This window comes from Portunus trituberculatus, chromosome 46 (assembly GCF_017591435.1).
Source record: "Portunus trituberculatus isolate SZX2019 chromosome 46, ASM1759143v1, whole genome shotgun sequence".
In the NCBI taxonomy this organism is placed as follows: domain Eukaryota; kingdom Metazoa; phylum Arthropoda; class Malacostraca; order Decapoda; family Portunidae; genus Portunus; species Portunus trituberculatus.
Window position 1 is genome coordinate 23,777,119 of NC_059300.1, and position 21,712 is coordinate 23,798,830.

At 44.5% G+C, this 21,712-nt stretch overlaps 1 protein-coding gene across 14 annotated transcripts in view; it reads left to right on the forward strand.

Annotated features, from left to right (window-relative positions):
* LOC123519948 (acetylcholine receptor subunit alpha-like) overlaps positions 1-21,712 on the forward strand; it is a 349,599-nt gene that overhangs the window by 313,047 nt on the left and 14,840 nt on the right. For 4 of the 14 annotated variants that reach the window (XM_045281676.1, XM_045281685.1, XM_045281679.1 and 1 more), the window contains exons 6-10: positions 10,255-10,423; positions 11,828-11,964; positions 16,074-16,217; positions 19,067-19,078; positions 20,394-20,405. In XM_045281676.1, coding sequence (XP_045137611.1) covers positions 10,255-10,423; positions 11,828-11,964; positions 16,074-16,217; positions 19,067-19,078; positions 20,394-20,405 — 474 coding nt within the window. Of the gene's footprint in view, positions 1-10,254; positions 10,424-11,827; positions 11,965-16,073; positions 16,218-19,063; positions 19,079-20,393; positions 20,406-21,712 lie in introns of all 14 variants that reach the window. The other 10 variants (XM_045281675.1, XM_045281684.1, XM_045281678.1 and 7 more) reach the window with 5 other exon arrangements.

Sequence of the window (21,712 nt, forward strand, 5' to 3'; positions counted from 1 at the left end):
ATTCCATTGATTTCATGCCTTATTTTCTTTTTTTTTCCCTTTTCTTTCTCAACGCTTCTCAACACTTTACTCCACGCTTTGTTTGTTTTACCCACCGTGTTTCGTTTCTCGTGTTATTTCTTATTATTAATCTATCTATTCCCTTAACTTCATTTTCCCAGTCTCCAGCTGTTATGATTTTGCTTTATATCTATTTTCTTAGCCTCAAATTTTGTTTTCCTATAATTTTCATGCCTGTCTTTACTGTTTGGTGAGATTCATCGCACAGGAACCAAACATTACCGTACAATCACTCCCATCGCGTTGGTGCCACACAGAAGAGTCTCAAGTGGTTCCGTGGTGCTGCCAGACGAACACACACACACACACACTCTCTCTCTCTCTCTCTCTCTCTCTCTCTCTCTCTCTCTCTCTCTCTCTCTCAGTATTCCTAACATCACTTTCCTCTTTGCTCTCTCCACCTTCATTCCTCCTCCTCCTCCTCCTCCTCCTCCTCCTCCTCGCTCTTTCCCGTGACCCATCGCTCCCTTTGAACATTTCCTTCCCTCCTTTGTCTTCCCCATTGCCTTTGTTCCCTCTTTTTCATCTTACCTTGTCCTTATTCGCCTCCAATGCTCCTTATCCCTGAACGCATGTCTCACCCGCAGACTCCAGCCCTTCCTCGCCCACTGCTCGTGTTTATGGAGGTTGTGTGCCTTTCTATCCTCGTTGTCGCCGCCGCCTTCTTCTTCTACTTCCACTTCTACTTCCTCGGACAGGGTCATTGTAATTTTTTCTTCTTTTTTTTTTTCATTGGTGCAGGTCGTGGTGGTGCTGGAGGTGGTGTTTTTGTGTGTTTTTTTTTATTATTATAGTTGTCTTCATTTTCTTGTTTCTCTTTCTTCTTCATCTCTTCTTCTTTCTTCTTCGTTGTCCTCTTTTCGTCTTTTTACTACTTCTTCTTTTTCTTCTTCTTCTTCTTCTTCTTCTTCTTCTTCTTCTTCTTCTTCTTCTTCTTCTTCTTCTTCTCTGATCTACTTTCATTATCGTTTCCTCTTCCTTGCCTCCTCCTTCCCCTCCTCTTCTCCTCCTCCTCCTCCTCCTCCTCCTCCTCCTCCTCCTCCTCCTCCTCCTCCTCCTCTACCACACCACCTATCACTGCCTCATCAGCAGGAGGAGGCAAGCATTCTCCAGTCAAGTGGGCGACCCGCTGGCAATCTCCCATCTCCCGCCTCTCTCTCTCTCTCTCTCTCTCTCTCTCTCTCTCTCTCTCTCTCTCTCTCTCTCTCTCTCTCTCTCTCTCTCTCTCTTTATTGTTCTACCCTCTTTTGTCTTTCCTTCCTTCTCTCTTTCTTTCTTTCTTTAATTTTGTTTCATCCTGAAGTCTTTTCCTTGTTTTCTTTTCCACTTGGCTTCTATTCTCTCTCTCTCTCTCTCTCTCTCTCTCTCTCTCTCTCTCTCTCTCTCTCTCTCTCTCTCTCTCTCTCTCTCTCTCTCTCTCTCTCTGAATTCATCCTTATCCTCTTTTCTTTTCTCTTTTCCTTTTCTATTTCCTTCCTTCTTTCTCACCTTACTGCCTTTGTTCTTCACATTTTCCTACTCCGGTCTTCATTTCTGTTTACCATCATCCTTTCCTTCCTTCCTTCCTTCCTTCCTTCCTTCCTTCCTTCCTTCCTTCCTTCCTTCCTTCCTTCCTTCCTTCTTTTCTTCCTTTCATCCTGTTTTTTTTTGTCCTTTCCTTTCTCTCTTTCGGCATCATCTCTTTACCCTCATCCCTCCTTATTCCTTTATTCCTTTGTTTTCTCCATTTTCAATCCTTCCTTCCATCCTATCTTCTTTCCTTCTCTCTCTACCTCTCGTCCCCCTCCCCCTCCTGTTCTTCTTTCTTCCCTATAGCTTCTCTTTTAACATCCTTATCTCTTTCTCTCTCTGTTCCATTCTTTTGTTTCCTCCAATGCTTTCCATCACTTTCAAAAAGCTTCCGGTCCTCTAAAAAAAGACACCAAGACATAAATAAATCCACATCTTCCTTCCAACCTGCCCCACACACAGGCTTCTTCTCCCCACCAACCCTCCACGCCCTTGCATCCTCCCCACTCTTCCTTTTACTCTCACGCCTATACAAAAACGTAACTGGCTAAGTGACTTTTCCTTCTCTAATACACACACACACACATACATATATACTTTCTCTCTCTCTCTCTCTCTCTCTCTCTCTCTCTCTCGTTGTTGCTCTTAGACTAAGGGAAAGGGGAAAGAAAGGGATGTGAAGGAGTTTAAGGACTGTGTTGTCTTACAGTTTCTTGTTTTCTGTTTAATGTAGGGAGCGATTAAGTGTTTTTGTGGTTGTTGTTGTTGTTGTTGTTGTTGTTGTCGTTGTTGTTGTTGTTGTGGTGGTGGTGGTGGTAGTGATGATGATGGTGATACGGCAGTGGTGGTGGTGATAGTGCTGGTGGTGGTTTTATTAGTAGTAGTTGCTGCTGTTGTTGTTATTATTGTTGTTGTTGCTGTTTTTGTTGTTGTTGTTGTTGTTGTTGTTGTTGACGTTATGGTGACTGATGTCGATAGTGCTAATACAGTTATCGTTATCAAATCAGCGCTACGTATAATCCCGCACACACACACACACACACACACACACACACACACACACACACACACACACACACACACACACACACACACACACACACACACACACACACACCTTAATACAATCCCATTAGAGAGAAACCCGGGCGTAACACATTAGCAGCGCGCGTTTCGATACCCGTCAGTTGATGGTGCGTATGAATAGAGGAGAACGGTGGTGGTGGTGGTGGTGGAGAAATCGAACCTGCAGCTCTCTCTCTCTCTCTCTCTCTCTCTCTCTCTCTCTCTCTCTCTCTCTCTCTCTCTCTCTCTCTCTCTCTCTCTCTCTCTGCACAACTCTTCACCTGTGGACGCCGCGGCCGCCAGTACGCCACTACTTCCAAGAAATTTCAATAACGTAACGCTATCGGGTTTGGGCCAAGGCGGATGTCCCCGTCGCCTGGGGCTGTGTGGGAGGCCTTTCACGATTGTCCTGTCACTCTTTCTGGAGAGGAAAAAAATTAAATGAGAAATTCAGTCGATGCTGAAAACACCTCATATGTGTGTGTGTGTGTGTGTGTGTGTGTGTGTGTGTGTGTGTGTGTGTGTGTGTGTGTGTGTGTGTGTGTGTGTGTGTGTGTGTGTGTGTGTTCCCGGCCCTCACACCTAGTTCGGCGAGAAGCTACAGGTATTGGTGTCTGGAGTCCCCGGTGTGCTCGGCTGACTGATCTCTAAAGGTGGTGGTGCGCGGGGCGAGGCCTTGCCCTGGGACATCCCTCCGCAGGTGCTGATATTGGTGGTACCAGCTGCAAATTGTTTGATTGCGACGGTGGTGCTGGATCGATAGGGAAGTGGGGCAGCGGCGGCGAAACACAGCGCGGGCCATCAACCATAAGATGGAAACAGCGATGATTGTTGGAGGAAAGGGAAAAAGGCAACTCCCGGCTGTCACGTTTAATTACCCAGCCTTTGTCTCGCGCCGCGGGGGAGTTGCAGATACCGTCTCCGGGAAGGCCGCGTGACGCTCCGGGGCGAGAGGAGCAAAATTTTTCTTTAAATATTTATGCCCGACAAGTATTATTTCGGTGAGTGTTTCCCCCGCCTCGGCAGCATCGTGTTGGCGCGTACTGCTGACACGCCGCGGTCTTATCTCTGATGTGTGCGTTCAACTTGCTCCTGATTTTTTTTCAGTTGGAAAAAAGTAGTCATAGGGACGGGCCAGCACGGAGCGCAGTGCGGAAGTAGCACGCGAAAGCAGAAAGAGATGCACCTATCTAATATTAAATCAACAAGCACGACTATTGCAGAAATCAGAAGAAAAAGTTTAATGGTGGGATGTGGAGGATGGTGAGTCCCAGCGTTGAGGGGCAGGTCTTCGTAGTGATGGAGTCCTTCAAGGTGCCGCCGTGAACTATAATTGTAATTTTAATGAACGCAGGATCTTGACTCGTGCAGGCCAGCTATATCCAGAATAGTGTGCTGCTTCACGGATTCTTCATGTGGTGAGTGGATGAGAGAAGGTAAATTATTTGTTTCTCTTCATTTATGAACAAGAGCACCAATTAACCATTAATATAATTAATACCGACATTATTGAATTGTGGAAATAATAATACTATCTTGTGTCGGCGTTTCTTCCCTTTGTAATATATGTAATGGACACTGAGTGAAATCGACTGTAAATCTGATTAACGAAGCATAATTGAAATGTGTGGAAAGTGCATTGGTACACCTAAAAAATTAAATCAGTAAGTGCTGACGTGCTGCAAGGAGCGACGAGAAGCAGCGGGCGTGTTCATAATTGTAGAGGAAGAAGACTGTTGCAACTTCCAGGCGAGGAGATAAAGTTGGTGAGCGTCCGTGAGAAAAGAATTGTTAGACGAACAGCTTTTTACTCCACTCTTTTTAACAATGCGTGTGTATGGGGGTACTCGACGCACGAGAGGCGCACTCCATTCAAAGGCGACCTGGGCTACCCTTCCTGCAGGGGACGGAGGTGATGGGGAGGGACGAGGAAAAGGAGAGGAGGGGAGAGGAGATACAAGGAGATTAAGAAAATATGTCGTAAGCCGAACAGAACAGAACACGAAGCTACAGAGAGAGAGAGAGAGAGAGAGAGAGAGAGAGAGAGAGAGAGAGAGAGAGAGAGAAGGGGAGAAGGAACGAATGAGTGTTTGAACAGATAAACTTTTTTGGAAGGAAGGGAGTGAGGGACATCCGGTGCAGGTTGCTGAGGGCTTGCTACATGCATCGGGGAGTAAGAATTTGTGGTTGGGGTTTGAAAAGAGCGACGAAAAAATTAAGAATCATGTAGAAAGTTTAACTTTCTCGATGTAAGGTTCTTTTCAGAAGAGGATTCTAAAATGTTTATGTTGTTATGTAGTTATGTGTGATATTTAGTAGATAAGACCAAATGGTGAAGCCATCATAAAGCCTACAAAAGCTGTGCTTGTTATTTTTTCTACATTACAAGCGGTGGCGAGGCAAATGGGCAAGCCTCTTAATGTGTGGCCCCTGTTCACCTAGCAGTAAATAGGTACGGGATGTAACTCGAGGGGTTGCGGCCTCGCTTTCCCGGTGTGTGGAGTGTGTTGTGGTCTCAGTCCTAACCGAAGATCGGTCTATGAGCTCTGAGCTCGCTCCGTAATGGGGAAGACTGGCAGGGTGACCAGCGGGCGACCGAGGTGAATTACACACAAACAAAAAAAAAAAAACGCGCATGCACATGCCCATTATGCTGCTGTATCTGATCACAGGAAGGAAGGGGAGTCACAAGAAAGTCAGTGTTAAGTTAGGATACATTTTTTGCATAGCTTCATATACCCTCGATCATCGAAGTGAGGGAAAAACCTGGACTGCAGCTCCTGGCCAAAAGAACATTAAAGCTGCTAACGTTGCAGTGCCGAGGCGAGGTGTGAGCTGCCGTGAGCCGTCACCTTGAGGAGAGGCTGAACTAAAGATGTTAGTGTTCTTGAATCTTGATGGGTACTGAAGATTTCAGTACGTTTTCAGTTTCAAGGCTCCGCTGTTTACATCATGTGAATCTGAATCCCTTGGCTGTCGCTGCATCTCGACTTAGATGAAATTGTGTAGTGGAAATAAAAAATGCAAGTTAGAAAGACAAAACTGGTAACAAAATGGATGATTGATCAATTATTTTAGGCATAGTTCATTGTCTTTACTAAATGACATCGTCTAGACACACTCAAATGGAGGAACAAGCGTCGTAGTGTTATTGTTAGTCTAAAGGTTAAAGGAAGCAAGATGCTACTGAGAAAATAAAGCCTTCACTCCAGCGAGGACACGTAAGGGAAGCTAAAAATAGACTTTCTCGCCCACTGTCCGTGCAGCCACAAGCGACATGTGTGTACCTTTGCCACCCACGTTTTGCCTTGCGCAACACTCCCATGCCCTCATGAATACTGACCCTCGTCTTGCCGCCCACGTCCGTCTGAACTCTAAACACTCTAACTAAAGATTGAATTACACTCATCGAGAAGCGGCAGTAATAGTCAGGACCTCTCTTCCTGGTCTCCCCAACACACACGGCCTCCTGAATGATTAACAATTTGAACGAGTGAGAAGAGCTGGCGGTGAGTGTCCGGCAAGGAGACGAAGCTGAGGAACAGAAAACGTGAGGAAGCAGCTGCCGCGCCGCTCGCCAGGAATAAACGAACTCAGAGAGGATAAAAAAAAAAAAAAAGGAAAAGAAAAAAAATTCAGACGACGATGCCTCTCTCATTTCTTCCCTCCACCTTCCTCTTCTCTCCCTCCCTTGTCGTGAATCCGCATCTGGGCCGCCAAAGTTTTCTCGCTTAACAGGAAGGCTAACTTGCTTTACCTGAAGTGGAGGAAGAGGAGGAGGAGGAGGAGGATATTGACGCGCTGCAGGAGTTCACGGAAGCATCAAGGAAAGGCGAGGTGTGCTAGTAAGATCGCCTTAATTAACAACGACAGCTCCAACATTTATGTAGAAGGTAACAAGTGTACTAATGCCCGAAATATTAGCAGCAGAAGAGATGGTGGCAGTAATGTGCAAAAGACGGTGCGAGGAAAACAAGGGCGAGGCGTGTGTGTGTGTGTGTGTGTGTGTGTGTGTGTGTGTGTGTGTGTGTGTGTGTGTGTGTGTGTGTGTGTGTGTGTGTCCGTGATGCTGAAATAATTTACGGGACTTGGAGAGAGAAATGAGATGAAGTTTGTGCAAGGATGATGATTTCCTCCCTCTCGTTCTTGTCCCCTTCTCTCGCTTTTCTGTCCTCCTTCTCCTCCTCCTCCTCCTCCTCCTCCTCCTCCTCCTCCTCCTCCTCTCACAAACACGCATACAAAAACACAATTTACACGTAGTCGGTTTATTATTTCTTTTCCGGACAGTGTACATGAAAATTAAAAAATAACATCCATTCCACCCATGTCTTTGTTTCAAGTTCCTGCATCTACCTGTTTGTGTTTGATTTGAAGGCCGAGTTAGCGGTGAGGAGAGGTAGAGGAGGAGAGTGTTGCAGTGTCTTAGTGCGTCACGTGAAGGTTTGTTTGCAAGAGAGTGTTCTAAATTTACATGTATTTCGGCTCATTTCACATCAAGTAAACAGTCGTACATTCTCTGCATGGATACGAAGATGCTCTCTCTCTCTCTCTCTCTCTCTCTCTCTCTCTCTCTCTCTCTCTCTCTCTCTCTCTCTCTCTCTCTCTCTCTCTCTCTCTCTCTCTCTCTCTCTCTCTCTCTCTCTCTCTCTCTCTCTCTCTCTCTCTCTCTCTCTCTCTCTCTCTCTCTCTCTTAAATTCTCATAAATAATCTTCCTTCCCAACTCTTTCTTTTCTTACCCATCTCGACATAAACTCTTCCTCTCTCCTGTTCCTCTTCCTCTATCCAATTCCCTTCCCATTCCTCCTATCTCCTTCCTTTCTCTTATTCCTTTTCCCTATATATAGATCCTTTCCCTTCTCCTATCCCTTTCCTCCTATCTTATCCCCCTTCCTTTTCCCCCTTTGTCATCATCCTGAGTTTGTACGATTCTCCCACACGACAAAGGCTTCCCATCCTTTTTCTTTATCTTTTTCCATCTTCTCTTGTACGTATTCCTTCAAAAAACTACATTTGTTTCTATCTGGTTTTCTGTTTGTCTCTCCTTTTATTATTCAAGCTTGTCATGCTAAGTAGCGAGTGATTTTCTTACATGTTATCCTTTCCCTTCCTTTCCTTTACATCTTCCAGTTCCTTATAAATAAAAATATCTCTCTATCTAGTTTTATATATATCCGTCTCTCTCTCTCTCTCTCTCTCTCTCTCTCTCTCTCTCTCTCTCTCTCTCTCTCTCTCTCTCTCTCTCTCTCTCTCTCTCTCTCTCTCTCTCTCTCTCTCTTTCCTTTTTTTTATCATTGTCAGGTTGTCATTAGGTTTCGGACACTCTTTCTCTCCGTCATATTCATCCTTTATTTTTTCACATTAACTATTCCTTCTCTTCCTTCCCTTCACATCCCCATAATCTTGTAGTTCTCCAAGCACCGTCTTCTGTGTCTCCCCATCCTCTCTCCACTACTCTGAGACAAGTATGTATGTACGTGTCTGAAGCCGAAACACTGAACGGAATATTACTTGGTGTTGGTGTGTAATGGAAAACGCATCAGCGGGGCCACCCTCGGCTTCCTCTGTTTACTTGAGAAATGCACTGCGTAGATTAGCGATTTAAGGGTCTGGTGGTAGAAAAACGTTATTGTCCTTTTCTTTTTCTCTTTCTGTACTGGTATTTTTGAGAGAGAGAGAGAGAGAGAGAGAGAGAGAGAGAGAGAGAGAGAGAGAGAGAGAGAGGTTAATCACTTTGCCAGGTTGCTCGTGCCACCTACAATTGTCTCACCTTCCTTGTCATCTTTCGCGTTTCTACACCCCAGCCTGACTGTGTGTGTGTGTGTGTGTGTGTGTGTGTGTGTGTGTGTGTGTGTGTGTGTGTGTGTGTGTGAACGTAGTACTAACACGAAAAGTAGAATTATAACTTGAAAACTTTTCCTTTCCTTCCGTCTTTCCTTCCACTCGACACCCACCCTCCACCCCTCCCTCTCTCCTTACCTCCTTCCCTCCCTCCTTCCTTCCTTCCCTCCCTCCCTCCCTCCCTTCCCTGTTTCCTTCTCTTCCATACCCCTGCCTCCTTCCTTCCCTCCTGCATCACCCCGTCCCTCCGCACCACCCAGCAAGAAGAGGAGCAGCAGCAGCAGCAGTTTTCCCGGCATTCAGTGAAGTTTGTTGCACATTGCCGGCGGTTTATGAGAGTTCGGCGCCGCTCGCAGACCAGTTTTGAGGCACAGTCGTCGGTTTATCTCAGGCAGGGAGCAGTTGGGCTGAGATGGACGCCTCCACACCACCCGCGGCTAACTCCAGGGTCACCGAGGTCTGCTTATCCGTCATTTCCATTCGAGTTGGGATGTTTGGGATGCTGCGCGTGAGATGTTCCCAAGGGCGGCTCGTATGCCCGTATCTATGTCTCTCGTATTTATTTGGATTGGAACGTATCGAGATGTTTTTTTAAGGGGATGCTGTGATGGCAGGATGTGAGGCTGGCATGGGTGTTCAGGGGGCTAAGGACTGAGATAGGGGAGGGGGTTGGTGCATAGAAGGGATGCTCGATTCACTTGGAAATAGCGCTTGTGAACATATCGCTTCCCTCTCTCTTCTTTTCTCCCTCCCTCTCTCTCTCTCTCTCTTTCCTTCTATCCCCCTCCCTTCCTTCCTTCCTCATCTCTCTTTATTCCGTGTCTGCAAGGCCTCCAGGGAAAAACACATTCAAGCAACGAAGGAAGGATCGTAGATTTTCATGAACTTTGCTTTTTACTTTTTTTTCAACATACGGTATCGTTATGTTGTATTTTTTTTTTTTGTCTCAGGATCATTGTGAAGAAAATTTCCCCGGTGGATTAGATTATGGGACTATTTTCAGAAATACTCTCTCACCACGACCACTTTCTAGCGCCGTAGATCTGATCAGCCAAGTTGTCAAGGTTTTTCTTATCTGTTAACGATGTAGAAATTTTGTTAATTATCACCAAATCATAAATAAAACACCTTGATAAGTATGCCCACCTCAACTAGAGCCCTTTGAAACAAGAGGAGGTGCGGTGCAGAGCTGTTTCATGCTACAATCCACGGTGTTATGTAGTTGAGGTGTTTCATGACAAGAGGAATATATCTCCACTCATGCCTCACTTCCACCCATCGCCTGTTCTATTTATGTTCCTTCGCCCACTCGTTTTCTTTCTTCACAACCTCTCATTCGCTCCTCTCAACCAGACCGCCTTCATTCTCCCTGTCTCTCTCCTTTCTTTCCGACTCCACGCTTGCTCCTTGTCGCCACAGTTTGTTCTCTTCTCACTTTTCTCTCTTTCTATCAGTGGATTTGCCTCCTCTTCTGAGTTCATCTACAAGAACGACTATCTCTCTCTCTCTCTCTCTCTCTCTCTCTCTCTCTCTCTCTCTCTCTCTCTCTCTCTCTCTCTCTCTCTCTCTCTCTCTCTCTCTCTCTCTCTCTCTCTCTCTCTCTCTCTCTCTCTCTCTTTCAGATCTTTTCGTCGATTTTTACACCTTCCTTCTTTCTCAGCACCTTTCTCCACCCTTATTGTTCTCACTCTCCTTCTCTCTTCCTCCTCCCTTGTCTTCCTCATAATTCTCACTCCCTCCCCTACACTCCCTTCCCGACTGACTCCATCCTTTCTACACAGACACGAGAAGTTCTACACGTGTTGTGATGAGCCCTACCTGGACATCACCTTCAACATCACCATGAGGCGGAAGACGCTTTTCTACACCGTCAACCTCATCATCCCCTGCATGGGCATCTCCTTCCTCACCGTCCTTACCTTCTACCTGCCGTCAGACTCAGGCGAGAAGGTGAGTCTTGAGATGGTTAGGTATGTGTGAAGAGTGCGTCTCTCTCTCTCTCTCTCTCTCTCTCTCTCTCTCTCTCTCTCTCTCTCTCTCTCTCTCTCTCTCTCTCTCTCTCTCTCTCTCTCTCTCTCTCTCTCTCTCTCTCTCTCTCTCTCTCTCTCTCTCTCTCTCTCTCTCTCTCTCTCTCTCTCTCTCTCTCTCTCTCTCTCTCTCTCTCTCTCTCTCTCTCTCTCTCTCTCTCTCTCTCTCTCTCTCTCTCTCTCTCTCTCTCTCTCTCTCTCTATATATATATATATATATATATATATATATATATATATATATATATATATATATATATATATATATATATATATATATATATATATATATATATATTCATCTATCTATCTATCTATCTCTTTTCGACGCCTCCCAACAGGGGTGCCCAGCGAAGCATCATCAACCGAGCACAACTTGCAAAATCGTGTCTTATCCCTCGGTCACTGTGACGTCAGCGGAATGCAAAACAATGAGGTTCCTCTTTGTTCTGTATCTTTCTTTTCTTTTTTTCACAAGACCTTGAAAAGTGTTGAGGCGGGTTATAGCTGCATATCAATTTATTTTATGATAATCAGAGGCATTATAAAAGGAAAGGTTTGTTTTGTGTGTGTGTGTGTGTGTGTGTGTGTGTGTGTGTGTGTGTGTGTGTGTGTGTGTGTATGTGTGTGTGTGTGTGTGTGTAAAGTAACAATATATGTGAATACCAAAAACAATTACTCTTAGAGTCCTCTTGGAGAAGAGGAGGCAGACCATGGCTGACATTGGACTAGAAGGAGAAAAGAGCTCAAGGAATTATGGGTAAAAGATGAAGAAAAATATGTTTCAGTGCTCGTGAATGACTGACGGAGATTAATTGAAGTGAGAAAAATATGAGTGGGACAAATGGAATCTGTTGCATTTCTGAAGAAAGCCAAGTGTGGGCTGCCTTTGTTGACTCAACAAAAGTTGTGGTCGACCTAATTAGTGTTTTTCAATAGAAATCATCACGTAATATATATATATATATATATATATATATATATATATATATATATATATATATATATATATATATATATATATATATATATATATATATATATATATATATATATATATATATATATATATATATATATATATATATATATATATATATATATATATATTAGTTTCATAGTTTGTTTATTATTCATTTCAGTCGCATAACTTACAGATTAGAAGTATGGTAAAAAGGTTTTCCCAAGAGCAACAGCTGAGAAGAACACCGTGAGTGTGGTGGCGTGGCAGTGTCAGGCTCGTTAGAGGGAGTGTCCTTTTCACCACCAAGGTCACATCCACGTGGTGTCTCTTCCATCCGCGCCTCACACACACTTCCCTCGGCAGGTGACTCTGAGCATCTCCATCCTCATCTCTCTCCATGTGTTCTTCCTGCTGGTGGTGGAGATCATCCCGCCGACCTCCCTGGTGGTGCCGCTGCTCGGCAAGTACCTCATATTCGCCATGATCCTCGTCTCCATCAGGTGAGCCCAAGGGAGGCCTCTGGGCGGCCCGCAGTGTACCACGGGCGGCAGGGTGAGGGATGTGGGTGACAAGCCTCACACACTCACGTTCCCTCACTGTTCTCCACCACTTCCTCGTGGAAAATGAAAATGGTTTGACAAATACAAGTTTAAAAAAAGTATATTTGTCAAACCATTTTCATCTTGCATATGGAAGTGGGTGAGACTTAATTAATATTTGCCCACATAGGAAAAAGGATAATATTTTCCACAATGTATGAAAATTCAGCGTGTGTCCCGCAGCAATATTACTTGACCTTAATTATAGAATTCATGAAAGTAGACCTACTACATCATAATTGCAATTATTAGATGTAAAATTTGTCATGATATTACGTTTGCGCTCATATTTTATTCATTATTCTCTACAGCCAAAATTAAAGTGGGATTTGCCTTTCAGTTTTCTTGAATATTAAGAATTTAGAATAAGAAAATTTGTATTTAACTTTTGCACTTACTAGGAAAAGTGCAGTGTTACTTAATGTTTGTAATGTTTGTGTTCCTGTAAACATCTGGCTGTATGTCACGCCCTTAGAGTCAGGTTTCATGCATTCACCGGCCATCAAAGGAGTAACTTTTTACAGGAAATGTCGTGTGCAAGGCTAGAGTGGTGCAAGTGGCGCATCCTGGTGTCAAAAAAGAATATTAGTAAATTTTTGCTGACATCTCATACTAGTCAGACTTCCAGCGCGCGCACGCACGCACACACACACACACACACACACACACACACACACACACACACACACACACACACACACACACACACACACACGGGTTAAGGTCGGTGGAATCAAGGTCGCATTATATTATGTATAGGCTATGACAGTCTTTACGTTTCCTCACCATTATCTCAACGTTTTCTCACCATCATTTACACCCGCAATTACCTCAGCCATCCTGCACATCCTCATACCCTCACCTCCCTCCTCGCCAACCTTCCTACACCCTCTCCCTCCCCCACCCTCACCTACCCAACCATTTTATCTCAAATTCTGCTGGTGCGCGCACAACAGGTGGATAAATAATTTACCTTGCCTTCCTGCCCAGTGCTTCGCACACTCTCTAGGCGTGTTTGGAGGCGCCGGGAGACCATTCTATCTCCTTACGTACTGTGGACGAGACGAGGCTGCTCTTTTTCTTCCTGCCTCTTTCCTGTGGCTGAGTGGAGAGAGAAGGGGGTGGAAAGAAGGGAAGGAAGGGGTTTCAGAGTGGTGTATGTTTCATCAAGGACCTCCCCACACCATCCCGAGCCTTGCATTCATGTTGCGCGGCATTGCCCTTGCACTCAACCGTCTAATCAGGTTCAGTGTTCAGGCGAGATTTTAGCCGCCGCACGGAGCCGGGCAAGGGAGACTAACCCAATCAGAAGCCTCATAAAGCCTCGCCTCGTCGCCCCGGGTGAGGGAGAGGGAGGGAGGGAAGGATGGAGAGGAAGAGAGAATTGAGTGGAGAAGCATGAACTAATGCCACTCCCGACCTTTCCTTTCACCTGTGGCTTGTATTTTGATGTTCCCTGTGCGCCTCCTGCTTCACTGTGTCCCTGCACCCCTCTATCCCTTCCTCCGCTCTCCTTGCTCTCCCTGCCTCTCTTGTTCCTCATGCCCTTACCTCCCACCCTCTCCCTCTCTCTCTTCCCCTCTTTCTGCCATTCCTTCCCTCCCTGCACTCTCTCTCCCCCAGAGGCTTGCCATGCTTCCGGGTTAGCTGCCGTGCCTGCTTCCATAAATATCCATTAGAGGGAGAGAGAGAGAGAGAGAGAGAGAGAGAGAGAGAGAGAGAGTGTGTGTGTGCGTGTGTGTATATATATGTGTGTGTCTCCGTTCTTACCACCCCCAGAGGGACTGACAGAATCCTCCACCACTACAACCCCCATATTATTCTTCCACCTCCCTCCACCCTTTCACCACCGTCCCTCCACCACTTGCTGTTACTCCACCACCACCCACGCTCTGTAATATCACCACCACTTCACACCACCATGCTGTTATTTCATGCTCCTCCACCACACCACTACCCTGCCATCACTTTATCATCCTCCATCCGACCTCTGCCATATCACCACCACTGCTCCTCGACGCCACGCAGTCCACTTTCCGTCTATCTCCACGTACCGAGCTTCACATCGTCACTTCATTTCGACAGTGTAGATTCCCACCCGCCAATACCCGCAAGGACACGTGATATGTACACAGGACTCAGCTGAACGAAAGAGCTCGGAAACTGAAAACTTATGGGATGGGATAGCGTTTGTAACGTGTGTGTGTGTGTGTGTGTGTGTGTGTGTGTGTGTGTGGTGGGAAGGAAATGAGTGACGGTTTCCATACGGTACGGTAATGCATATGGATGTGAGAGGAGGCCCGTGAGGTGATGGTGGCGGCGGCAGTAGTGGTGATGGAGGTGGTGATCATTATACAGATAGAATACACTGCAAACGAAAATAGATTTTGATGGAAGCTTTACAAGAGGATGTGAAAATCACCTTTCCATATGAAAGAGAGAGAGAGAGAGAGAGAGAGAGAGAGAGAGAGAGAGAGAGAGAGAGAGAGAGTGGGGAGAGTGAGTGAGTGAGTTTACCTAGCTCTTAAAACATTCTTAGCCTGAAAACCAACCCTTGAGAGATTTTGAGTCTACTTTAACTGGAGGGTTCTCTCTCTCTCTCTCTCTCTCTCTCTCTCTCTCTCTCTCTCTCTCTCTCTCTCTCTCTCTCTCTCTCTCTCTCTCTCTCTCTCTCTCTCTCTCTCTCTTCTCTCTCTGTGGCGGTGTGATGATATGTGGTAGTGTGACGGTGATGATATGTGGTAGTGTGACGGTGTGGAGAGAGAGAGAGAGAGAGAGAGAGAGAGAAAGAGAAAGAAAGAACCCTCCAGTTAAAGTAGACTCAAAATCTCTCAAGGGTTGGTTTACAGGCTAAAAATGTTTTAAGAGATAGGTAAATTCACTCACTCTCCTCCCCCTGCACTCCACTGTGTTGGTAGCAGTTGTAGCGTATCCTGTCCTTCATAAACACAATTCTACAGACACTTCGAAGAGGCAATAAGATGTCAGCGATGCACAAAGATGAGTTGAAAATATAAATGAATTATGTAAAAAAAAATAGAGGCCCAGCATGCAACAATTCATTCGTGTGTCCGACAGTTATATCATTAAAATCTTTTACTGCAAACGTACAGGTAATTCTATTTTCCGCAAGAGTAGACAATTTCACTCCTTAAAACTTTAGCTATAAGTTTTAAAGAGCTTCATAGACTACATATTATTTGATGACACTTTTCGCTGCGAGTGTTGTCCGTGAAGTCATATAAATTTATTAACCCTTTTAATGCTGAGACGCATTTTGACTACGATTTTTTATTACGATTAGACGATTTTATTTCCGTTGGGAAGGGTCTATGGAGATAAAAGATTATTTACAGGAGTCTTTACTATTCTAATCCCGACATTAGTTTTTGAAGCTGTATAAGATCGCCAAATAGTAACCAGAATGAACATAAAAACGCTCCATGGTATTGAAAGGGTTGAAGGGTAAAAGGAGATAACCTAGTTTGAAAAGAAAAAATACAGATGAAAAAATAAAAAAAATAAAAAGGACATAATGCAGAACCGAAATATTGAGCTAAAAAGATGGTGTAGCAGTCAAAGGGTTAAGACATTAGAATAAATAAGAAACATATTTACGATTTCAGTTATTCATTTAATATTTCATGTATATTTTGCAGAAGCTCTTATTGTGCTTTTATTTCTGGTGATCGATTTTGTTTCCACTTGTGACGACCGTTCACAACACTCACACATGTGTTCCTATCTGTAACATGCACACCTGACGCTGCAACACTGGACCACTTCCCTATGTTATGATCATCTTTTTTTCTCCAGTACTGCGCCGCATGGTTCCGTTCTTGTGCCTGATATACATTCATATTCAATAATACATTTCACTTTTGCAGCTTTTCTTTCACTAGATCTTGGAATTTCTTTAATGTTCATCTCACCAGCCTATTCTGAAGTCATCCTGCAGAGTCATCTCTTATTTTTTGTCTCCCTCTTTCACGTGTCACTCGCTGCCGCAGTATATGTGTGACGGTCCTGGTGCTTAACGTCCACTTCCGGTCGCCCCAAACACACAAAATGGCGCCCTGGGTGAGGAGGGTGTTCATCCACATACTGCCGCGGCTCCTCATCATGAAGCGGCCCCAGTACCAGCTCAAACACAGGTAAGTTGCAGTACACGCTGACGCTGTACTCGTTTTCACATTCCCGAGAAGGTAATACTGTTGGTGGAGCTTCAGCTATGATAGCGGCCTTGGCAGTGCCTTTGGTGGGATAATGGTGGTGTTGGTGGGCCTGGATGAGGATGTGGGTGACTGGCAGGGAGTGTGGCTACTTTTGGCAGTGGTAGGGTGACCTGCGTTGCAGAGGAAGGGTTAAGTAGCCTGTCAGGTTTGGTGTGGAGAGTGTGGCAGGTGTTTCAGGTGCAGTGTTTGTGTGCCAGACGACGAAGATTGCTTAGTGTTCTTCAGATGGATCCTAAAAGGAGTGGTGTGTGTGAGACTAGTGCAGGGTGTGCATGGGCTGATTGAGGCAAGGTGTAGGACTGGCCGTAGAGGATTCCAGTGTAGTGACGCGTGCCACGTGCCTGACGAGAACTGCTCTGTGGTGGCACCGCTCCTCCACAGCGAGGCACCGCACCGTCGGTTAGTACATTGCCGGCTGGGTGCTGCAGACTCACTGTGTGTCACCTGACGATATCGTCTTTAGATGTATGTATATATTTAGCTATTAATATACGAGTATACATGTACACCGGCATATGAATGTGTACATAAATTCTAGATATACGCATGTATCTTCGTATGTGTGTATATAAACATCCTTATAGACATGTTTATATGTGTGTATATTTAGATTTATATACATATATGTATATGCACATTCAGTACTTGTTTGCAGTTTTCTTTGGTTGATGATAAACAAGATGAATACACAAGTCTGTTCAAAGAAATGTGAGTTCCTGTCAGGTTAAGATAACAAGTATGCCAGGTGAGCTTAATGAAGCATATCCTGAACCAGTGGAGCACGTAAACACTTCAACAGGAAGGAAGGTAAATACCAGAGCGTGCAGAGTGCCGCTACCGGAAGCCAGGAATGACAAGCGACGGAGAGACTTAAGAGATTATTAAGGTCATCGCACCAACAAACCTGACAAAAGTTGCCGAGTCAATACGATAAGAGGCTGAGTTACCGCGGTCATTTCCCGCCAGCCGGCGAGCGGCGGCCCAGCCTTGGCCGAACGGGGCCGGGATATGGGAGGTGTGCATGTAGTCAACCAGGAAGCTTTCCATGGTTGACCTGCTTTTGAATATATACAAAAATATCATCAGCAAGCAGTGATTAAAGAAAGATGTTATGGAGTAAACTGCGAGTAAAGGCAGCTGTCTTTCTGAGACAGTAGGAGAGCCTCTCTGTGATATCACGATCGACACTGTTTTCACTCTCCGTGCCGCAGTGGAGGGCGAAACGCGGCAGCCACCTCCCTCTTAGCCTTCCTCTTCCTCCCCGAGACACAATTTCTAGCACCGCTGTTTCAAACAGCTGTCAGTTACTTTGACTCCCAAGCTCAAGCTGCTCCTTCTCAGTGCGCCTTTGAACAGACTTGACTAAAGATTGGTGTCGTAGGCTGGGCCGGGCCGTGCCTCTGTTGCTCCACCGGGGCTGCTCCTCCCCGACACTGACACTGAATGCAGTCCACAACTAAACAGATCACTATTATGTGCTTTCGTTACATAGTATTTTTTGGCTGATACGTGTGCGTGTGCATATGTGTGTGTGTGTGTGTGTGTGTGTGTGTGTATATATATATATATATATATATATATATATATATATATATATATATATATATATATATATATATATATATATATATATATATATATATATATATATATATATATATATATATATATATATATATATATATATATATATATATATATATATATATATATATATATATATATATATATATATATATATATATATATATATATATATATATATATATATATATATATATATATATATATATATATATATATATATATATATATATATATATATATATATATATATATATATATATATATATATATATATATATATATAATGCACCTGGACACACGTAAGGCGAGCAGCAGAGGCAGTGATGCCGTGTAGGCGTGTGTTAGATGTACTGGTAATTACTGAACACGTAGACTATTGCTCCCCCACCACCCTGTAGCCACATCACCTTTATCCTCACCGGTGATGCCAGGCCTCTTGTTCATAAATTTCTCCCCTTCAGAAGTTCGAGTGAAATTTTTTAATTCCATAAAACTTTCCTGGAATGATTCTTATCCATGACTTGATATTGATATTTAAGATGTCATTTAAATTACAATATAATTATGGTAAAAGGTTAAGAGCAACTTCTCCAAATCACTATTAGAACATACTACTGTTGCTTCCCTATTTAACCTGTGAGAGTTAAGGAGTTGTACTCTTTGTCTAACTTTTCCCCCCACCAAGCTCCTCCAGACACAGTCCCGTAGGTCTGCTGCGGCGGCGTGTTACTCGGGGCCCCGCGGCGGCCGGCACACCCACCACCCACACCCCACACTTCCACCGTCACCAGATTATAACTCTCTATGTTTATGTCATAGATATTTGTGTGTGCTTGTTACTGATTGCAGATTGACAACAATACTCACTTGCGCTCCGGGAAACATTTTCAAAACTGCTGTGACATTTGAGTTTTGTTTGGGATGGAGATCACACTTTCGTCTGTCGCTACGTGTTATATCCCAGGACTGCCTGGACCCAACACAGCTGCCCCCCACACACACACACACACACACACACACACACACACACACACACACACACACCGCCACCACCATTAACAACAATAGTACTCCCCCTCGGAAGTGTGTATCATGACCTTATAATTTATGAACAAGGGCAGAGCACAGTGTTTGAGCCCCGCGCTTATCGCTTCTCATCTCTCTTCCCCGCGGCACAGCAGCAGTCTGAAAAGGTAAACACACCGCCTTAGCAGTGTGACGTCAGCGGCAGCGAGTCTTGTCCTGGTGGTCGTGAGGTTCACTTTTCCTATCTGCTCCGCTTTGGGTCCGCGAGTCGTAACGCAATAACTAGTACGCACAGACGCCATTGTAATGTAATAATGCTAATGGTAGGACACCAGTTCATTGTGGTGTTGTGGCATACCGGTGTGTATTATGCCTATATAGTATGCATTGTTTGGTTATGACTCGCGGAGCGTGAGGCGGATGGGACAATTGTTATACGAGCACCCCAAGGCAGACCCGCTATGCCTGTTGCGTCACCAGTCTTGCATGCTTCACCGTGCTCCTAGATCATTGTAGACCACCTAACGTAACTTTTAGAAAACTGGAGTTTTTTTTTTCGTTTTTAAAGCTACATAAATCCACAAATGAATTCCTGAGATGAAGGTGTTGTGTTAAAGAGTTTGTCTTGCTTCATACGGGATGACCACGTGACATGAGGCTCAGGAATTCATTGACCAGAATGCTCTTCACTGTCAATTTTACAAAGATGTTTGGTCTCCAGTTAATTTTAGAAGGCATGATAGGCTAGTTTACTTCATTCTTAAAGTTTAAGTAATTGTCATGCAAATAATGCATACATAATGCTCTCATGTATTTATAAACCATTTTACCTTTATATTTGAATTAATTTCCGGCATTAGCAAAGACAGGGCGCTGCGCGGCAAGAGTCGGGCAAGGCATCCGCCGCACCATGCCGCGCTGCCTCCCAGGCCGGTCACTGCCAGTCTGGTCTTCCTGCTTGTCGTGATTCCACACACCTGATGTTAAAGTTTTATTGCCGCTTCGAAGATAGATTTTTATAATCAATATAAACATAATTGAGAAATGTTAATGTATATCTTCCTTGAAAGAGATGTTTCAAATGATTGCATTGTGTGGTTCATGTTCATATAAAGTGTAAACAATCCATTTCTTCGAGAATCAATAGAGACCGCTTTACACGCCCACCCGTCTCATGACATTGAGGAAACATTTTAGTATAATACATTCTCCTAATTCTGAAATGAAGCACAGGTACTTGTCCAGCTTGAGCACTTCGTTAATAGATGTACAAGGGCATGCATGCTTTGTAGAGCAGCTCTGAATTAAGATGCCGTCAGCACCGTGGCAGCAGGCGGGGGAGGATGCTTGGCTGCTCAGACCCTTCCCGCGCGGCGTCCGGCCCAGGGCAAGTCCGGGCAGCGCCGCCAGTGGAAGCCAGCGTTACTGATTAATTGTATCTTTTCTTTCCTCCTGCCCGCCTCACTCCCTTATCCTCCATAGTGAATTCAAAAGGTAATGACCCTGTTCTTCTGCAGTATTGAGTGCAGGCAGCAGGCGCGGTGCGGCCTGTCACACGTAAGCACACTGGTGGCGGGTTCAGGGTCATTGGGCCAGGCCACCCTGCTGCCTGCACCACACCAGTAGTTATTATTTGATTTAATCAAGTACTCTTTTTTAAACCAAAAAGATTACTGTTTGTTTGTAAATTTAGATTTTTTATCTAACATTTTACAGCCACAATCACTTCATTTATTTTGTTCTAGAATATGCAGTACTTAATTCTTGATAGCAATATACTATTATACATGCTCTGTTTTCTTAGTTTATGTATTTAGATCGAGCAGGTCCGTAATCTCTAAACTCAGTAAAGTGGCACACTGCTGCACTTCAGGGTGGTCCACCGCCCCTGCCGCCACTCACGGCAGAGTAGGGTTGGTTCATTCCTTGTCTCGCCGACTGTCTCTCCTCGCGTGCCTCACACCTCCTGGCGGGTGTGGGCTGCTCCGCTGCAGACAAATACCTACCTGTTTTTATCACTCGTTTAGAAATTCCTCTCTGGAACTTTACACCAGTATTTATTGCACATGAAGACGTAGTGATTGATGTATTGTTTATTAATTTTGTGTCACCTTTAACTGTCACGTCACTACTACACGTCCTCCTCCTCAAAAATAATTTATGTTGTCAGTTTTCCCCAGTCTCATACATCCCGCTGGGCACAGCGTGACTGTTGTTGCGGCGCCAAACCCGATCAACCAGTCACGCATCTCATTTGAATTCCAACCGCACTGTTTACTCTTACACATCTGCGTTTGTCACCAACATTTTTCTCAGGCGTAGCTTACACTGAGTGTTTCAAAACTTATATTCAAACATACATGATCTTCTAATATCAAAATCTTTATGATATCTCACAAAAACATTTCCATGACCAAGACGTGACTGCAAGAATGATTCCTTTTATCATTTACCATTGATTACTTTGTTCAGTCCTCAGTAAATCAAGCATTGCACAGCACCAATAACCTGCAACCGTGATAAAGAAAAGTTCTCCTAAATCTTACTTTATTTCCTTAGGCGTTGATTTTCTGAATAACTTTTTCTCATTTCATTGCTTTTTTTTTTTCCATGTTGGTCAGCCAGCAGTGTTGTGGTCTCTGTATTGTGTTGGGGAGGGCGCGGCGGTGCAGCTGCCTCCTCACCTTACCTCACTTCGCCTCGCCTCGCCTCGCTTCCCTCACGCTCACCCTCAGCATTTGCGGGCGTTATATGACCCCATGATTGTACAGACTTTTTCAATCAATTTGACAAATTTCATC